Source organism: Condylura cristata, unplaced genomic scaffold (assembly GCF_000260355.1).
Source record: "Condylura cristata isolate star-nosed mole 26May11 unplaced genomic scaffold, ConCri1.0 scaffold00009, whole genome shotgun sequence".
Classification (NCBI taxonomy): Eukaryota; Metazoa; Chordata; class Mammalia; order Eulipotyphla; family Talpidae; genus Condylura; species Condylura cristata.
In genome coordinates, this window is record NW_004567110.1 from 32863387 (window position 1) to 32881281 (window position 17895).

The 17895-nt window shown below is 35.7% G+C and overlaps 1 protein-coding gene across 1 annotated transcript in view; it reads left to right on the forward strand.

The window, feature by feature from the left end:
- Positions 1 to 17647, forward strand: part of TMEM55A (transmembrane protein 55A) — a 41345-nt gene extending 23698 nt beyond the window's left edge. Inside the window, exons 6-8 of the mRNA XM_004679739.2 lie at positions 8014 to 8066; positions 15792 to 15882; positions 16094 to 17647. Coding sequence (XP_004679796.2) covers positions 8014 to 8066; positions 15792 to 15882; positions 16094 to 16237 — 288 coding nt within the window. The 3' untranslated portion in view covers positions 16238 to 17647. The remainder of the gene's footprint in view (positions 1 to 8013; positions 8067 to 15791; positions 15883 to 16093) is intronic.
- Positions 17648 to 17895: the final 248 nt, after the last annotated feature.

Genomic DNA, 17895 nt, shown 5'->3' on the forward strand with positions numbered 1-17895 from the left:
AATGATAACCAGAGGGGAACTACAGGAATTATTGCTTATTTTGGGAGCTGAATACGAAGTACAGTCTTTGACTGGTTCAACTGGGAAAAGAGGCCTCTCTGGATAGGTTACTGAGGAACAGTGCTCTTCTCTGCAGGTTTAGCAGCACGGTTATCTGTGCTGAACTCTGAGTCTTAGTGCTGTTCTCTCTTCCTGAGTGGAGCACCAAGTCAGTGGTCTCATGCTGTGGTTCTGCTTCATTGTTTCTAGGTTCAGAAAAAATTCTTTGAATCAAAACCTTGCTGGTCTTTAAAAATTAAATCTGAGTTGGGCCCTCCCTGGTGGCGCAGCGGATTAAATCAAAGCACTAAGAAGCTTTAGCCAATTCCACATGAGTTCGATCCCCCGCCTGCCCCGGAGGAGATCCACATGGCGAGGCAGACCTCTCCTGACCCGCCCGCTGCTCCCTGCAGCAGTGCACTTCATCAGTCTGCCTGTTCTGCTCCCCACTCTATTCCTGGTGAATCCTCTCACCTTCTGCATCTCTGGCCTGTACCCCAGTTCTGTATGAATAAATAAATCTTTTAAAAAAAATTAAACATAAGTCAAGGGGATTAATGTTAACACTAGTGCCTCTAAATAAACCACTGGCTAAAAAACTAAGAAGGTGTAAGTAATTTGACATGCTCAAAAGTTATAGATCTTGATTTACTACTTAACTGTAACCCAGAGTTTTATTTTTAAAAATTAATTTCATAATCACCCTGTTGGGAAGAGTAAGAACTGGTTTTCTTTTGTTACTGAGACTTCATAGGAGAAAAAGGATTTCTTTGAGAACCTGAGTACTTAAACTTCCTGAGTGTAGGCACGGACAGGGCTACAATAGTCTGTAAACAAGACCTGTGGTCATGAGAGGATGAAGGAGCTTAAGAAAGTGGAGATGTGCTTTTTTTTTGTCCTTCTGATTTTCATTTTTAGTGAAGTATTTATAATTTCTTTAAAATGTGAAGTAGGAGTGTTGAGTTTATAAGGAAAATGTGGTCATCTCCTTATCTAACACACCCCAATTATCATTCCCAAATGCTTTCAACTGTTCTGTAAGCACTTCTTTTTGTTTTGTTCTTTTTTTTCTTTTTTAAAATTATTTTAGATATTACATAAAAGGCAGGTTGAGGATTTATCATTTACAAGACCCCTGTTCCCATTTCTTTCCCCACTTCCAAACTCTAGCAGTTATGATGTTTTATTCAATTAATAGTTTACCTTTTTTTATGATGAGGGAACTCAGGTTCACAGCTGAGCCAAGTAATAGACTACATTTCCCTCCTTTATGGCTTTTAATGTTTTCTTCAATTTGTTAACAATTATCCCACCTTCTTTTGGATTAGTTTAATTTTGTATATATACATTGCTAGTTCTCCCTATAGTCTGTTATATAAGTCTAAATAAAATTCCTGCCAATTCACAATAGAGAATCTGCCTTTCGTCTTCCCTCTACGCAGCTGTCATCCTCCACCGTTGGGACTTCCTTTCACCATTGTCCAAGGCATCTGTTTTACTTCTTCCATGTTGGAATCCCATGCCATCCTCCCAGTTCTTGGTTTATTCCTGTATTTTGTTGACATCTTAGTTTGATGAGAAAAGGGATAGGGAAATAAATTTGAAATCTTTCTCTTCTTAAATTGTCTTAATTCAAACTAATGTAACTAATCAAACTAATCTAACAATCACCTTATAATTGGAATTACAGGTTGCTGTCAGAAATTTGAAGGCTTTACTCCACTGTTGGTGAAAAGATCATGTTGTTTTGACTTCCAGTGCTTTCTTTGTGGCCTGTTTTTTCCTCTTATTTTCTCCAGTGTTCTGAAATTGTATTAGAATTGCATTTGAACTTCCTGTCTGGGTACTAAATGGACCCACTTATATTCCACTCCATATTCTAGAATTCTTTATATTAGAACACCTGAATTGAGGTACTTTCTCTTCTTACATTTTCTTTTCAGTTTTGGACTTTTCTTTCACTTTCTGGGAAAGTTCCTCAGCTACATCTTGTAGACATCATTAACTTTATAAAATTTGAGATGATCTAACTTAATTTTAAGTGCCTAAAGTTTCCCTATATCTTCTCACTAAAAATTTCCTTTTTCTAAATAACATTCTCTTGTCTATGCCATCTTTGTAAAACTATGTGTTGTGTTTTTCTGAGGTATTGTCCTTTATGCCTGCCCTATGTTTTCTCCCCACTATTTGTGTGTATGTGTGAGATGGAGGATTTACTGAAAAGTTCATTTTTGATAGTGAGTCACTGATTAGTCTCTATGCACAACAGCAGAAACAAACCCCACTCTTCCTCATTCCTTCCCATTCATTCTCCTTTCCTCTTCTCCTTTTTCCTCTTCCTTTTCTCTTGAAGAATTGTCAACTGTCAGTATCAATGTCCTTTTTTTTTAGTTCAAGTTTCTCTGGGAAACAGTTCTCTGATCTCATTAGGGACATACCTGGGAGACAGCATTCTAGGACCTGAGAAAGGCAAAGGGCTCGAAGTTCACAGTGTTCAGACTAAAGATTTTGACTTAATTACTTTGTTTTTAGACTGGCATTCTTTTCTTGTGCTCTACAGTGTTCCTAAGATCACAGACTCTTTGGTCCATTTTCTTACTAGAAGAAATCAGTTTTTTCTTGCATGTGTTGTACAGGGAGGAGTTTATGGTTTTGTGGTGTGAAGGAAAAACTTTATAACATATACTCCTGTTTTGTCATTGCCCACCTTTGTGAGCACTGGGTACTCTGAATACCTAACGGTCTTGTGGTTCTGCAGTGTAGATCAGTTTGCCTTTCACTGTAGGTAGTACGTTTCAGAAACTTTCTCAGTAAGTTGCCATAGATCCGTTAACTTTCCATTTTCCAAACAGTTAAGACCATTTCCCCTCTGATTTTTTTTTTTTTGTTGTTGTTCTTATATTTTGTAGATTTTAAAATTTACTATCATTTTAGTCAGGTTTTGGTAAGGAAATAGAAATGCATGAATGTATCCAATTTACATTTAATCAGAGTTACTAGGATTTTATGTTCTTGCATTTTAAGATGTATCCTTTTTGCATTTATATTTTAGACATTAAATCAGTGATTTAGTACATAAATTTGAGGATTTCTTTTGTAGGAGAGGTAACAAATTTCTTTTTAAAAATCATACTGATTTTACATGCATACTGTAGATATTGATAGATGTCAAGTTGGTTGATAAAGTTAATATGTATTAGTTATATTTATTTTATTTTCCTTTCTTATCTGTGAACATATTGTACTTTGAAATAGCATTAAAAATCTTTAAACTAGATTTCTTTTCAGTTCCCTCCAGTTATCTTTCCTTCACAATTACCTGTTCCCTTGCACATGCCCAGTTGTATTTTATATCCTACATCTTTGCTATGGATAATCCTTGATAAGCAAGCTGATTTCATTTGTTCAAAGACAGGTACTGAGAATAAGGGTATATGCTGGGGAAAAAAGGAAGGCCCAGTTCCCTGCTTTGTGGGATTTACTTATCTAGTAGAAAGAGATGGTCAGTTAAAACAAGAAATATATTAATGTGTTTAGACTATAGTAGGGAAATACCAAGAATTTTAACATACATCTAGCTTAGTGGAAATAAGATTATCATAAGAGTTATGGAGAACTGTAATAGTTCTTAGTGCACAGTAGTTACAGTAGTTTAGTATATAGTACTTATGTATAGTTTATAGTAGTTAATTCAGTATTTGTGGAGGCTCCTTACAGGGTAAACTGCTCAAGATTAAGCCTGACTTTTGTTTATTTAAAAAAGTGATGATAATGGTTTGGAATAATTAGCACAAAGAATTTGAGAGAGAGCCCTGACAATACTGATAGTAGGGTAAATAAGGGAGGAAAAGGAAAAACTAGGGATATCTGTTACATGGTTTATGTTTCATTTTTTAGAAATCATTTGGCAGCAAATTCTAAAAAAAAAATATAAAGAGGTTAGATTCATATGTTACATAGCTTTTATAATTTAAAATATAATTTATGTTTGGGCCCTCCTGGTGACCTAGGAGTTAAGTCTCAGTGCTGTCGTCACCTCTAGGGCTAGAGTTTGATGCCCCACCAAGGAGGTGACCCATATATGGCACATTAGACGTACCTATCTCACCCACTGCTCCTCTTAGCAGTGTATTTCAGTACATTTACCCATTCTGCTCCCCACTCTGTCTCTGGTGAATCCTTTTACCACCTGCCCCTGGGGCTTATTCCCCAGTTCTATACAAAAATAAATAAAATTTTTAAAAAGAGAGAGAATTTATGTGTTTAGATATCTTTCCACACCCAGAGAAAATTACTAATGTAATATGCAAATCTAATACTCATTTCTAAAGCTAATTTTTTCTTAATATTTGGTACAGACAAATGGATAATGTCAGCATATTAATTTATCACAGTAATGATGACTAAAACTCTTAATTCCTCAGCAGGAAGAAGTATTTTGGATTAATATATGACATTTAAAGATACTTTCACTATTCCTAGAAACAAAATTTTTCTATGTACCTATAAGGCAGCTGTTATTTTGAGTGTTTCTAATTAGTAATAGCTGCTCAGTGTGAAGAATAAAAAGACAGCAAAGCTCTTAATTCCCTTGCAAACTTTGCTTCATCCTTATTTTAATGCTGATCATGGACAATCTCATGTCCTTTCTTGTGTGCTTGCCCTTCAAGATTTTATCTATTAGGAAAATTAATTTACCTTTTCTTCACCATATTTGAGTCTTGATTTACATTCTTGAGCATTTGAAACACGTTACAGAGTTCAATAGAACTGTAAATAGAATATGAAAAAGATCAGGGAGAATGAAAGGTAAGGTAGGAAAAACATAAGTTAATGCATAAGAATATAAGTATGTGTAATATTTAATCATGTGCAGTTGATAGAGTAGACTGAATTTTAGTGTGAGGTTTTAGAGTCAACAAAAAGAGGAAAACATGATATTCATGATGTTTTGTAAAAAGGTAACGTAGATGAAGCTTTTGTTAGAGTAATGCATCCTGACACTCATTCCCATGGATTAAGATAAGAAAACCATGTGCTAGTGTTTTTAACAGTATCCTTCAGTAATATCTTTTAATATATCAGTGTTGTAATACTAGCATTAAATTTACCTGTAATTTTCACTATTCATTTCACAGACTGGCCTAAATTCATAGATAATATTTATAAGACCTAGATACATGTTTTCCAGATAGGTCTAGTCAGTAGAGAATTCATTTTATAGCATAATCTATTAGGTTTTTTGTGAGTAAACTACCTGTGTTTTTTTGGGAATTGCTAGGATAAAAAAAGTGAAACTTTTTTTTTAGTTGTGCTCTCTAGCACTTGCAGCATATATCTTTCTGAAAGTCCAGAGGTAGTTATAATCTAATGTGTACAAATATTTTTTAACTTCCAAACTATTTTGAGGGAATCGTCTAGCCAGAGTTTTAAGAAAAATCACTTGGAAAATAATTTGCTAGAATAATAAAGGGGATATATACCTTTCAGTTAGTCCTCCATGAATGTAAAGACATTTAAGACAACTGAAGAGCAGAGAGGTCTGTTTCTCATTTCTGCCAGCTGGGTGTTTTGCTGCTACTGCTGAAAGTCAGGTCCAAATGCTTTGTCAACTGTGCCTGACTGTGGGGGTTGGCACTCGCCGGTAAAAATTGACCTAACCGGGCCCTCCCTGGTGGCGCAGCGGGTTAAAGCACAGCACTGAGAAACTAAAGCCACTTTTGTGGCTTGCCCCGGAGGTGACCACATGGCGTGGCAGACCTCTCCTGGCCCGCCCACTGCTCCCCTCAGCAGTGTACTTCGTCGATCTCCCTGTTCTGCTCCCCACTCTGTCTCTGGTGATGCCTCTCACCGCCCCTGAGCCTCTGGCCTGTACCCCAGTTCTGTATGTGCAAATAAATAAATCTTTAAAAAAAAAAAATTGACCTAACCTAGAACAACAAATGCATGATTCAGAAAATGGTTCAAGCTTTTCCTGATGTGGGCTAGATCTTACCTTTATGCAAGGTCAGATCTTATTCAGTTTACAGACAGGTAGTTTGTTGCCATTGCTGAGAATAATGATAGTTTGAACTTTACTATAACTCAAAGTAATATATATGTCATCTGTTATATCCATTAAAAATATATCCACTGAGTTAATATCAAACTAGTTTGCATGCGATGTAGTTTTATGTTTATTATATATATATTTTATTTGTTATGCAGAATGGTTACAAATTTCTGATAGCAAATTACATAAATAATCATTTTTTCTAGTGAGAGAGATTTCACAGTCTGGCAATAAAATTTCGAGAGTGCAGAGCAAAGGCTACATTGTAGATAAGAAAATAGTCATTTCAAAAGTGTATGTATTTGCATTTATTTGAATAATAATGGCAAAATTATTTCTAATAATAGATGCTTTTCTGTTTTTAGTTTGCTATATCTAAGTAAGTACTTGAGGATAACAACAAAACCAGCTTTTGTGAGTTGCTAACTGCATAATTTACAATTACACAATAAGTCCTTAACTGTTAGTTATAGTGAATTTACCATACATAATTGGTGCTCAAATGAAGAACATTGTAAAATGATATAATTAAACCAAATAATCTCTTAAGGTTGGTCATCTACAATAAAATCGTAGACCCCTTATGCCAGTGTGTGAGGTTTCAGGACTAGATTTTAAGTTACTTTTCGCTCAAGAGTTTCATAAGTACCTCTCAATTACCTTGTGTTTTTGAATTATGAGAAATTTAAATTTGTTAGATATAGATAAAACTAGAAATGATATTTTTCGAGTTCAGCAACTATCCTAAAACTGATTATAAAAACAAAAAAGAAGTACTCAATAAGATTTCTGTAGTCTTTACTTCTTAATGTTTTGGTACGAGTTTTTCTATCTATATAAATATCTGATTAGCTCATTCATTGCAACACTATTACTACTGTTAAGAATAAGCTTTGAAATAAATTAGCTTGCTCCAAAATTAGTATTAAGATACTGCTATATGAAAAAAATAGAGCCTAAGTAATCATTTTCAAAAGTGAACATTGACATAAAGTTTCATTTCTAGTTTATCTTGGTACTCTATATTCTTTCTGTGACAAAGAAAGGTCTTTTCAGCATTATCTAACTTTGATGAGGTTTGAAATAAAAATGAGGAAAAGGAAGTCCAGGTAAATAGTTTATTTGCTTGTGTTTTTTTTATAAACCTAATTTTTAAAAATAATTAAAAGGAAAACTATGCACTAGATACTTTGGGAAGAAGATAAGGCAATACCATAGGAGAAGTGTGTTCTGCTACAGAAGCAAGCAGAGAAGAATAGTTTCCTGACTTGAGTTCTATCTTTATCTAATTTGTTTAGTTCACTTACTGTATGGGATTTCCATGTAAATGGAATAGACAGTTACATTTTAATAATGTAACTAAATATTCAAGTATTTACCAGAAGAGTCCTTAATTTTTTAAAAATACTTTAAGAACTCTTTTTTGTAAGAAAGTAATTCTTTTTTCAATTAAAAAGGATTTTTAAAATCCTGTTTCAGTTTTGAAAATGTAAACATGAAAATGTTATTCAAAAGTAACTACACTGAAATGATATTATAAATTCAGCAACTATAGATGCAAAACAAAATGGTTCTGAACAGACAGGAAATGAGTACAATGTAGGGTAGATTTAAAGGAAAAACAACTTTGAAGTAACATGAAATAATGTTTTTAATTCCCTGAGGGGTGAACTGAGACAAAGGGCTGTAAGAAATGACCTTGACATTGCGTCAGAACCTTGAGAACTGCTTTCCAAGGGGAATCCCAAACTTTGCCTTCAGGGATGTGGACCAGTATTGGAGGGAAAAAGCTCCTAGAACCGTGAGAAGGGAATTAGTTCTGCTGTGATCCCTAATGACATTTGAACTGAAAGAAACATCTTATCAGATTGGGTAGTTTTCGGTTGTTTTTCTTTTCAATACCTTCTTTATTTATTTTACAGTGGATGGAACTGAGGTTCAACACTCTGGCAAAATGCCCACACTGCAAAAAAATGTAAGTCCCCTATGGTTGGAAATACTACTGGGAAGTACGTCACAACACTTAGAGTTCTGAATTCTGACTTAAGTAGATTTCAGTTTTAAGACATGCTAGGGAATAGTGCATGCTTAATTTCACTATTTATGCTTCTTAAGACTTGAGACTTGAAAAGGGTATCTTTATAATGATTAATAAATTCAGTTTTGAAATTAAAATGATTGGGTTATCATTCTCTTAAGAGAAATCAATTTCTAAGATGGTGAAATCACTAAAATTATCAATAACCTGTCAGGATTTTTAAATGTCCCAAGAGGTTACAGTCTATTACAGGTAACCTAATTTTTTTTTTAAATGAACTGTAATATAAGAGAAAATTAAATTTTGTGGGGTTTGTGGATAGGTAGTTGTTAGCCTTTGTCTTTTTCCACACAGTAAGGATTGCTATATGGTGGCAAAGTTTATATAATTATATATCTGTCTTAACTACTCAGTCTACTTCTCCTATTCCTAAATGGTGTGCCTAGGAAAAATAAAAAGCATAATAAAATGGGGGGAAATAAGTCTTATTTTAATTAAAAGATAATTTATGGTATTTGTGTTAGGGCTTCCCGAGTCACCCTGATACAGGACAAGGAGAGCGGCACTTGAGAACCCCCAAATCAGCTCATTCTAAATAAGTCTGCCATCTGCCACATTAAGACAAAACATACTCTAATACATAAAACCTTCACTGGAAAGGAATTTAATATAATTAGTATGCAACAAAGACCAGACAAAAGATACAGCTTCCAAGTCAAGCACTTGAAGTTACTCATCCCCTTGTAGGTAAATGTCCAGCCAAAGAGGGTTGGCCCAGAGCAAGGCCTGAAATCCCACCACAAATCTAAAGCACCTTCTGGTGGGGACCCATAGAAAAGGGTCAGTAATGGCCAGACAAGTCCGGGAGGAAAAGAGCACAATCAAAATCAAGATTAAACACTGGCATTGTTAAACCCTATGGGTCTCTCACCTATAATTTACAACCAGTCCAGGACCAAGAAGCAGGTGCAATTTCTTCACGTCTCTGCTCCATGCGCTTCCTCCCAGTCTCCTCCTGGCTCTCCATCCTGCTTCCTTCCTTGTCCCATCTCCTCTCCAGCTTCTTCTCCTCCCTGTTCAGCTCTACCCTTCCTTGGGTAGGGCAGGGAACTTGGAACTTCGCCTTTCTCTGCAGACCACCCTGTTACAACCCCAAAATTCTGTGATTTTTCTAATAGGAATTACTATTTATTATACTTAGAGTGAAAAATATGCAAAGCAAAATCAGCAAACGGAAAAAGGTTCATGAGGCAAATTCTGGAGGACACTAGGAACACTCCAAGAGTCCTTTCTCAGAAGTGACATAGGATGGGCTTATTCCCTAGCAGTGAGTTGTTACAATACATGTGAAATGATCTCAACCAGAGAAGCTCATCAGAGAGTCAGTGTGCAAGTTTTTTTAGTGAAGCTAGTCACATAGACACTTACTGTATAGCACACACTAAAATTCTATACTCCCAGGTATAATGAATGAGTTAACATTTAATGAATGTGATTCAGAATAAAACATTGTTTGCATACTCTATCTGGTAGGGGATGGGGAGAATTTTCTAGAATTCTGATTTTCCAGAGGCCAGTCATAGGCCAACATTGAAAGCAGGTCCTTCGAGTCTTAAACCTGTTACATTAACTCTTTTCTCCACAGCATCTATTTTAGTAATACTCTTTCTCCAGTGTATGTGTGAATTATGACTTAGACAAAGGAAACTAAACTAAATGTTTGACAATTCAATTTTTTAATTGAAAATATGAATTTGTAGGTAATTATGTATCTATCCTTAATATGATATGAGTGCCTTACCTATTTTGACAGCTGAAAAATTCTGATAATGGTTTCTAGGAGTGCAAAAGTATCTGAGAAGTAGAGTACATGTAATGGAGTATCTCCTTATATTTATGCTAGGTTCGATTCTAACTAAATAAGCTCTAGAAAAATGTGTCTTACAGCATATTTCTAGCTTCAGAGGCAAAGGTATCTCCTTTTATGTGAAATCAGTCATTTGAATGTGTTGTTGAATCTCCTTGAGGTCTGCCTACAGAGAAGCCCCGTGCATAACCCCAAATAAATACATATGCCACAGGCGTGACCCCAAATAAATACACAAGGACATCCCCAAATACATGTACATGAATGATTCATAATTCTGTGTATTATCTGTATTTTCATGAATATGAAGAAAAATAAATTTCAAATATCTTCACCAAGAACATTGCATTAAGAAATTTTGTAGAAAATTTCAAAAGCAGGGCCCTCCCTGGTAGCACAGCGGGTAAGGACACAGCACTGCAAGCCAGCCACTACCACTTCAGTGTGAGCTTGATCCCAGGCCTGGGAGGTGACCACATGGCGCGGCAGACCTCTCCTGACCCCCCACTGCTCCCCTCAACAGTGTACTTTGTTGTTGGCCTGTTCTGCTCCTCACTCTGTCTCTGGTGGATCCTCTCACGGTATCGGCACCTCTGGCCTGTACCCCATTTCTTTATGCATAAATAAATAAATCTTTTTTTAAAAAAGTAGAAAATTTAAAAAGCAGGGACTTCTAGTGGTTAGCAAGACTGTGTACTGAGCACAGTGATAGTTCTTTTATGTACACATGTATAAAGTAGCCCTGCTCTCTACAGCAATCCTGGCATGCTGAAATTTTCCTCCCTTTACTAAAAGGAACTGTAAAAGAGATTGAGGATTTTGCCCATGTGATTTTCTTGGTTAATTATTTCAGAACAGTAATATTTTGCGAATAATAAAGAAGTACTGGATACTAAATACTTTGTGATTGGTTGAATATCACAAGTTAGTATATTAAAGTGAAGGAGAATTTAGCTAAGGAACATCTTAAATAGATGTTTAAATGGAATTAGCATAAATGTCATTCTCAGAGGATTCCAATTCTATAATTGAAATAATCTAAACATGGTGGGACTCAGGCTATTCAGTACTTATTTGAATAAAGATGCTGTTATCTTATGAAAACTTTTGATTTATATCTAGATTTCTTTTCTCTTTGAATGTTTTCTTGATAATAAAAGGTGAGTCATCTATTGAAGATTCTAATATAGAATTACAATTCTTTGGATAAAATTACTAAATATACTAAAATTATTTTAAAGTTCTAAGAGTTACTAAATTTGCATGGAATTAGGCTGCCATTTATCTCACAGAGCATGTGGAGGAAAGCTGTTTCTGCCAGGGCTCCAGAGACTAAGCATTTTCTTACTTAAATAGTCAGTGGAACTATTGTAGCTGAAGGTGAAATTTCTCTTTTAATTGGAAGCTTGTGCCTGACCTGAAAGTTAGCTTTAGAATTCTGAAATACAGTGTGGACTGTGTTTTCATGTAGATGTTATAAACCTAAGACTATTAGAGATGGCAATTTAATCCATGACACTTAGTATTGAATTTCTTCTACCTCACTGATGTTCTACCCCTTTGTGGGTCACCTCCTCTGTTTTTTAGCAGACTCCTCCTCTTAAATGTTTTCCTTTTATTTTGCTCTTTACAGCTTCCTATTATAAACATCCTTACATTCAATAAACAGTCCTGTGCTAGCAACTGGGTGATAGAAAAAAAGAAAGATATAACCTTGTTTCAGGAAATTTAGTAAGTGTAGGGGAAATAAAATAAAAATTAAAAAGTTTTAAGTTCTTTGAAAGAGATATGATGAGTATAATTTGAAGAGCCCTTAATCCATACTGAAGGGAAGAGGAATGTAATGAAGGCTTCTAGAAGAGAGGATTTATGAACAAAGTTAAAGACGAGAGAGAATGATGTAAAAAAGAGGGTGGGATGGTTTGTTGCAGGAGGAGCTTCCTTTGCCTTTAAGATATAGTGGAGTCAACATGTTGCTGTGCTGTTAAGAAAATGAACAGACTTCATGCAAAGGAGTAGGAGAGAGGTTGGGGTCAAAAATGACCTTTATATGAGTAGCTGTGGAACCAGTCAGTAAGATAAGTAGTATGAGATCTAGGAGAAACATGTCTGAGAGAGAGATGATGAATTCACTTTTAATATATTACATAGACTAGGCTTACTAAATTAGCTAAGTCATCATCCCTTGAAATTCAGCTCCATCTGTCTGCGTTTCAAACCATATGAATCAATATAGCTATGACCTCTTCTTTACTCTCCCAGAATAACTGAGAGCCAGAAAGGTTCTATATTGATTAGCCCTTTAAATGTTTAGTTTTACACTTCAACTAAGGACTTAGGGATCTCCCCCTAACCCCCTGCCTCCAACCAGCTCTTCGGTCTTGGTGTGTCTTATGTTCTCTGTCCACTTCCACTCGAGGGTATTTTTAAGCAGTGTTGGGCATAGATGTGGGCAGTTGATGTGGGGTCGCAGGCCCAGAGATGTTCTCTTTTCCTTCCTAACACAGAGTCTTATCCTGGGATGACCACAGACACTGTGTGTAAATGCTCAAGCTCTCGTGTATTCAAGCATTTCTTTGTGGCGGTGCCAGGTTCAGGCACTTCAGCCTGGGTGTTGCTTAGTAGCCCTTCTACAGGGGTCCAAGCACTCTGACCCATTTCAGGCTGTAGTTCTGTGTTACGAGCCTCAGACTCAAGCCCATCAGCCTTGGCTCTCTACCCTACCTCGCCCGTTCTCCTGTAGTGCACCTTCCATCCTGGGTGCTTGACTGTGCACCCCTCTGTCCAGTGTAGTGCTGGCTCTTAGGAACCCATTTTGGGGTGTTCCCCAGTCAGTGGCTGTAAGGGGGATCTGCACAGCAACTCCTCCTTGTGGGTTGTGCCTGCCTGTTATTACTTTAAACAAAATTCACTTAATCTTCTTTCTACCCCTTCCTACTACTGATGCTCCTAGTATCTGTTGTGGTTGGTCAGTTTCCCCCTCAAGGTTTCCTTAGCTTTCTTTTACAACAGTTCAGTTGTATTTGGAGAAGGTGAGCCTGGGGTCTTTACTCTGCTGCCATCAAGTTACTGTTCCTCTTACACTCTCAGCCTTCATACCCTCTACTCTCTGTCTCAGTAGGTGAATTACTGTCGGACTCTGAAATGATTGAGGCTCTCTGTGAATTCCCTTGTCTCCACACTTCCTATCTATGAGCCTGCTTCTATCTATGCTAGTGTTAAATCGTCTTCTCAGTGGAATGCATGTCTTTTCGGTTGACCCTGGTATTGCATTACTTCTGGAGTAAAGTGGCATCAGTCCCAATTAGGCCAAAATTCACATCCTAAAGAGCTGTACAGCAAAAGAGACATTACCGAAAACCAACAGACATCCCACTGATTGGGAAAAAAATTTCCCACACAAAACTAGTGACAAAGGATTGATCACAGAGATATACATAGAACTGATGAAACTCAAAAAAATAAACAACCCCATCAAAAAATGGGCAGAAGAGATAAAAAGACACTTCTCCAAAGAGGAAATACAGATGACCAACAAGCATATGAAAAAAAAATTCAATATCACTTGTAATAAGGAAGATGCAAATTAAAACCACAATGAGATACCACCTCACCCCAGTGAGAATGGCACATCTTAAAACAACTAACAACAACAACAAATGTTGGCAAGGATGTAGAGAAAAAGGAACTCTCCTGCACTACTGGTGGGAATGCAAACTAGTACAACCAGTATGGAAAACTGTTTGGAGGTTCCTCAAACTGCTAAACACAGAGTTTCCATATGACCCAGCAATCCCACTCCTAGGTTTCTACCCAAAAGACACAAAAACACTGATTCAAAAAGACACCTGCACCCCTATGTTTATTGCTGCTTTACTTAAAATAAGAAAGACATGGAAATGCCCAAAAGTAGATGACAGGATTAAAAAATATGTGATACATATACACAATGGAATATTACTCAGCAACCAAAAAAGATAAAAACACATGCCTTTTGCAACAACATGGATGGAGCTGGAAAAGATCATACTTTGTGAAATAAGCCAGAAAGAAAAGAAAAAATACTGATGGTTTCACTCATAGCAGGAGAATAACGGGCCAGGCGAGAAAATAATAAAAATAATGAACAGCTATATACCAGAGACATTTTATGGGGGTGGAGTGGGGAATGGGATCAAAAACAGTGGGGGATGGGAAATACTATGGACTATGGTGATAGCACACTATCACCATCACTATGGTGATGGGAAGCCCATGGAGATTACAACTGAGATGAAAAATATTCAAATTGATGTAAAAATAAACTGTTATATTATTTTTTTTTAAAAATGGAATACTAAAAAAAAAAAAATTCACGTCCCAATTGCAATGTGTCTGTTTAATCCTCAACCTGCTTGTTTGCTCTGTAGTATTTGGTTTGTTGGCCATCCTATTTTTTCCCCTTAAAATGTGTTCATTTTTTGGTCTGTAGTTACTTAAACCTGGGTGTCCATAGGCATCTTCAACAAAATACACTAAACACACCCCTGTAATCTATCTCTGTCATATACTGATGAACATATACTAATGTTATCCCATTTGCCCAGTTGACTCAGCCAGAAATGTATGTCTGTATTCTCCATATTTAAATGGATATAAATCCTGCCATGTATGTTTTTGACATTTTTTTATGCTCAGTCATTGTTCCCATTTTAGTGTAGGCATTCAGTATCTCTCACCAGAAACTACTATTACAACTTTCTAATTATCTTTTGGCCTCCAAACTTGCAATTCTCTACTTAGTAGAGTAATGGCCTTTGCATACAAATATGATTTTAAGCTTTCTGAATGCCAAAGTAAATCTTTTGGTAGTTCCCAAATTCATGACCGTGGTACACATTAGGTAGGCTGTATGTAAAGCCCAAGGATGTAATTTTCATCATTATCCTAGGTTGCCTATTGAAAATGTACACAGTGTCCTGAGGAAGGACACCTTTTGCTTATTGACATAAATGCACCACATAGATTATTATGGGCCATGGGCTAAAGTCCAAGATCAAATTCCAAACTCCCTAGCAAGGCATATATGACCCTTTCTGTATAGGTATTTCTCTAACTTCTCTACCGGTACCTTTGTTATGTTTTCTTATAACTCTATACACAGCCCTCTATGTCCTGGCCTTAATAAATTCTACTTCTATAATGTATAGTTTCTTGCTTCCTTCAATCCCTCCATCTCTTCCTGCTAGGTCTCAGGTGACCCAGCTGTCTACTTAGAAATCACCTGCTTTATTTCTCAAATTAGCCGAAACATCCTTTGCTTCTACTACTCACCTTGAGAGAACTTTCCTGGAAGAATGATTATTCTGCTGTTTATTCATTGAACAAAATTCTTATTTGCTCATGATTGAAGAGTGGTACTGCTAAGATGGCTACTTATTCACCGATATGACATGTCTTACCCTGTCCTTACAGCTAACCTAATAAAGGCTTCCCTTACTGTCTCACTGGAGGATTGTGCTGCAAACAACATCACTTGCCACCTTCCAAGTTTTCCAGCTGCCCGTCATAATTCTAGTGTTCCACAGGGAAGCGTTGTTAAGGGAAAGATTACTAATTTGAAGATGAATAGTGAGGTGTTTGGAAAACATTGCAGGATCTTTTCCTCTTGGAGATTCACTATCCAAATCTGTATCTTAGGAGGCCCTTTTATAAGTCATAGATATCTTAGTCAGGCCATAGATAATGTCTCACAACAGCAAAATGGAAATTTATGCAACTGTCTAATGTGTTTTTTTCCTCTCGTGAATTTGCAGCTCCTCAGTGGGTAGCGCACTTCCGCGAAGACGCTGCTGTGCATATATCACTATTGGAATGATTTGTATTTTCATTGGAGTTGGACTAACTGTGAGTATTACGCTATTAGAATTTTTTTCTCTCAATTTTGTCAGTTATAAACAATATAAGGCAACTAATATACCAATTCATGTGGTTGGGGATTTTTGTATCCTTGGGGATAAAATCACATGTAAAAATCACATATAAGCCAGCACAAGTTCTTGGAGCAGATATTTTGTCAAAATTTCTAACCTTTTGTTTTTATTTTGCTTTATTTTAGGTTGGCACCCAAGATTTTTCAAGGCGATTTCGGGCAACCTATGTTTCTTGGGCAATTGCTTATCTCTTAGGTTTGATCTGCCTTATCCGAGCTTGTTATTGGGGAGCCATAAGAGTGAGTTATCCAGAACACAGTTTTGCTTAAGCTTATGTTTGTATGATGCAGTGATGCAAGTGAGGGTATCTAGCAGTTCTTGAAAGCTACTCTGGACATCTTTAAATCATTTATCCTGATGGATTCCATTCTGGTTTATGTATAAAGTTTTGACTTTGGGAGTCCTTTATGAACAACTGTTCATTGCTCTACATTATCTGCAAGTAGTTTGTTTTGCTGTTAGGTCTAAAACTCCAAATAACAAAGCTGTGCCCTCATGTTCTTTTACACCTCTTAAACTATTTTTAGTTTATCTCTAAACATTACATATGACGCTGTTCTTTCATTATTTTTAAATCAGATATTTCATTACTTGCTGACCTGTGAATAGTCCCAAGAAGTGTTTCTCAATGTTTCTACAATAGCTTTACATTTCTTCTTACATTTTAATTAACAGTATCAAAATTGCTTGCTTTAAAAATCTAAGCAATATGCATTTTGCTTGAACTGCTTACTGTAACTTTAACCTAAGATCACAATGACCTAATTCAGGAAAAAAATTGAGTGTACTTTCAAAGACTTGACATTCTTGTCAGATAAAAAAGCATTTCTAAATAGTGTATGCTTGTTTTTTGTTGTTTGTAGAAAGATACAATATTTTGGTAGTAATTTAAAATACAAGAATGAAGATATTTATTTGTCCACAGTTAGGTATAATGTTGGATAAATGTTTTTTCTTAAAGATCACAGGATTTTTGCCTTTCATTTTTGTCTGTTTTTTTTTATTTATCAGTTATGAGCGTTCTGAAATAGATTTATGAAATTTAATCTAATCAGCTGTATGTATTCCTTTGTAGAGCCTGGAAGAAATATTTCAGATACGTGTTTTATAATACTTAACCACTTAAAAAAAAGCTGTCTTTACACTGGGTGGTACTCCTTCTCATTAGATCATGGCAAATTTTCTTTATTGGGATAATTGTGGACTACTCTATGAAGGGATACATTTTACACTAGCTACAGTATTGATATTAGAGGTAGTTACTCTTAAAAATTCTTTTGAAATATAGCTGGTCATATAACTACCCAATTTTAAGAAAACAGATCAAAGACAGAAAGTAACATAGTTTTCTAAGACTTCACTAGGATTTAAGGAATCAGCTCTTGCACTGCCCTCTTTGCAGTTTTGAAAAAGAAATTGCTTAATTGAGAAGTAATGTTCTAAAGCCTTTAATGTAGCAAAATTAGATAATGAGGTGATCTGAGTAATTGATTGGTTATTTCAGGGATTAATACTACTTTAAATGATTTATGTTCCTAGTTAAAGTAAAAATGTACTCATTGGAGAGTTTGGAGCAAAATACATGTAGACTTTGAAGAGTCAATGATAAATGTATAGATGCAGTAGCTCAGGATTATATGTAACTTTGAAAATATACTAATAAAGATTATTGTTCAAAATTACCTTGTTCTATTCCATTTTTAAAATACATGATTTCTAAAATTGTCTCGTGATCTTATTTAAAGGACTTTTTGTGTTAAAAAATGCATATAATATTCCTTTATGTAATATTTGTGTTTTATCTAGTATTTTCATGGTGTTGTTATAAAAATATATTTTAAATTTCTTGTAATATGCTTGCCCTTACGGTTGAAATAATCAAGTTTATTGTTTTTCTTAATGGTTAACTAGTTCTAATAGCATTGTA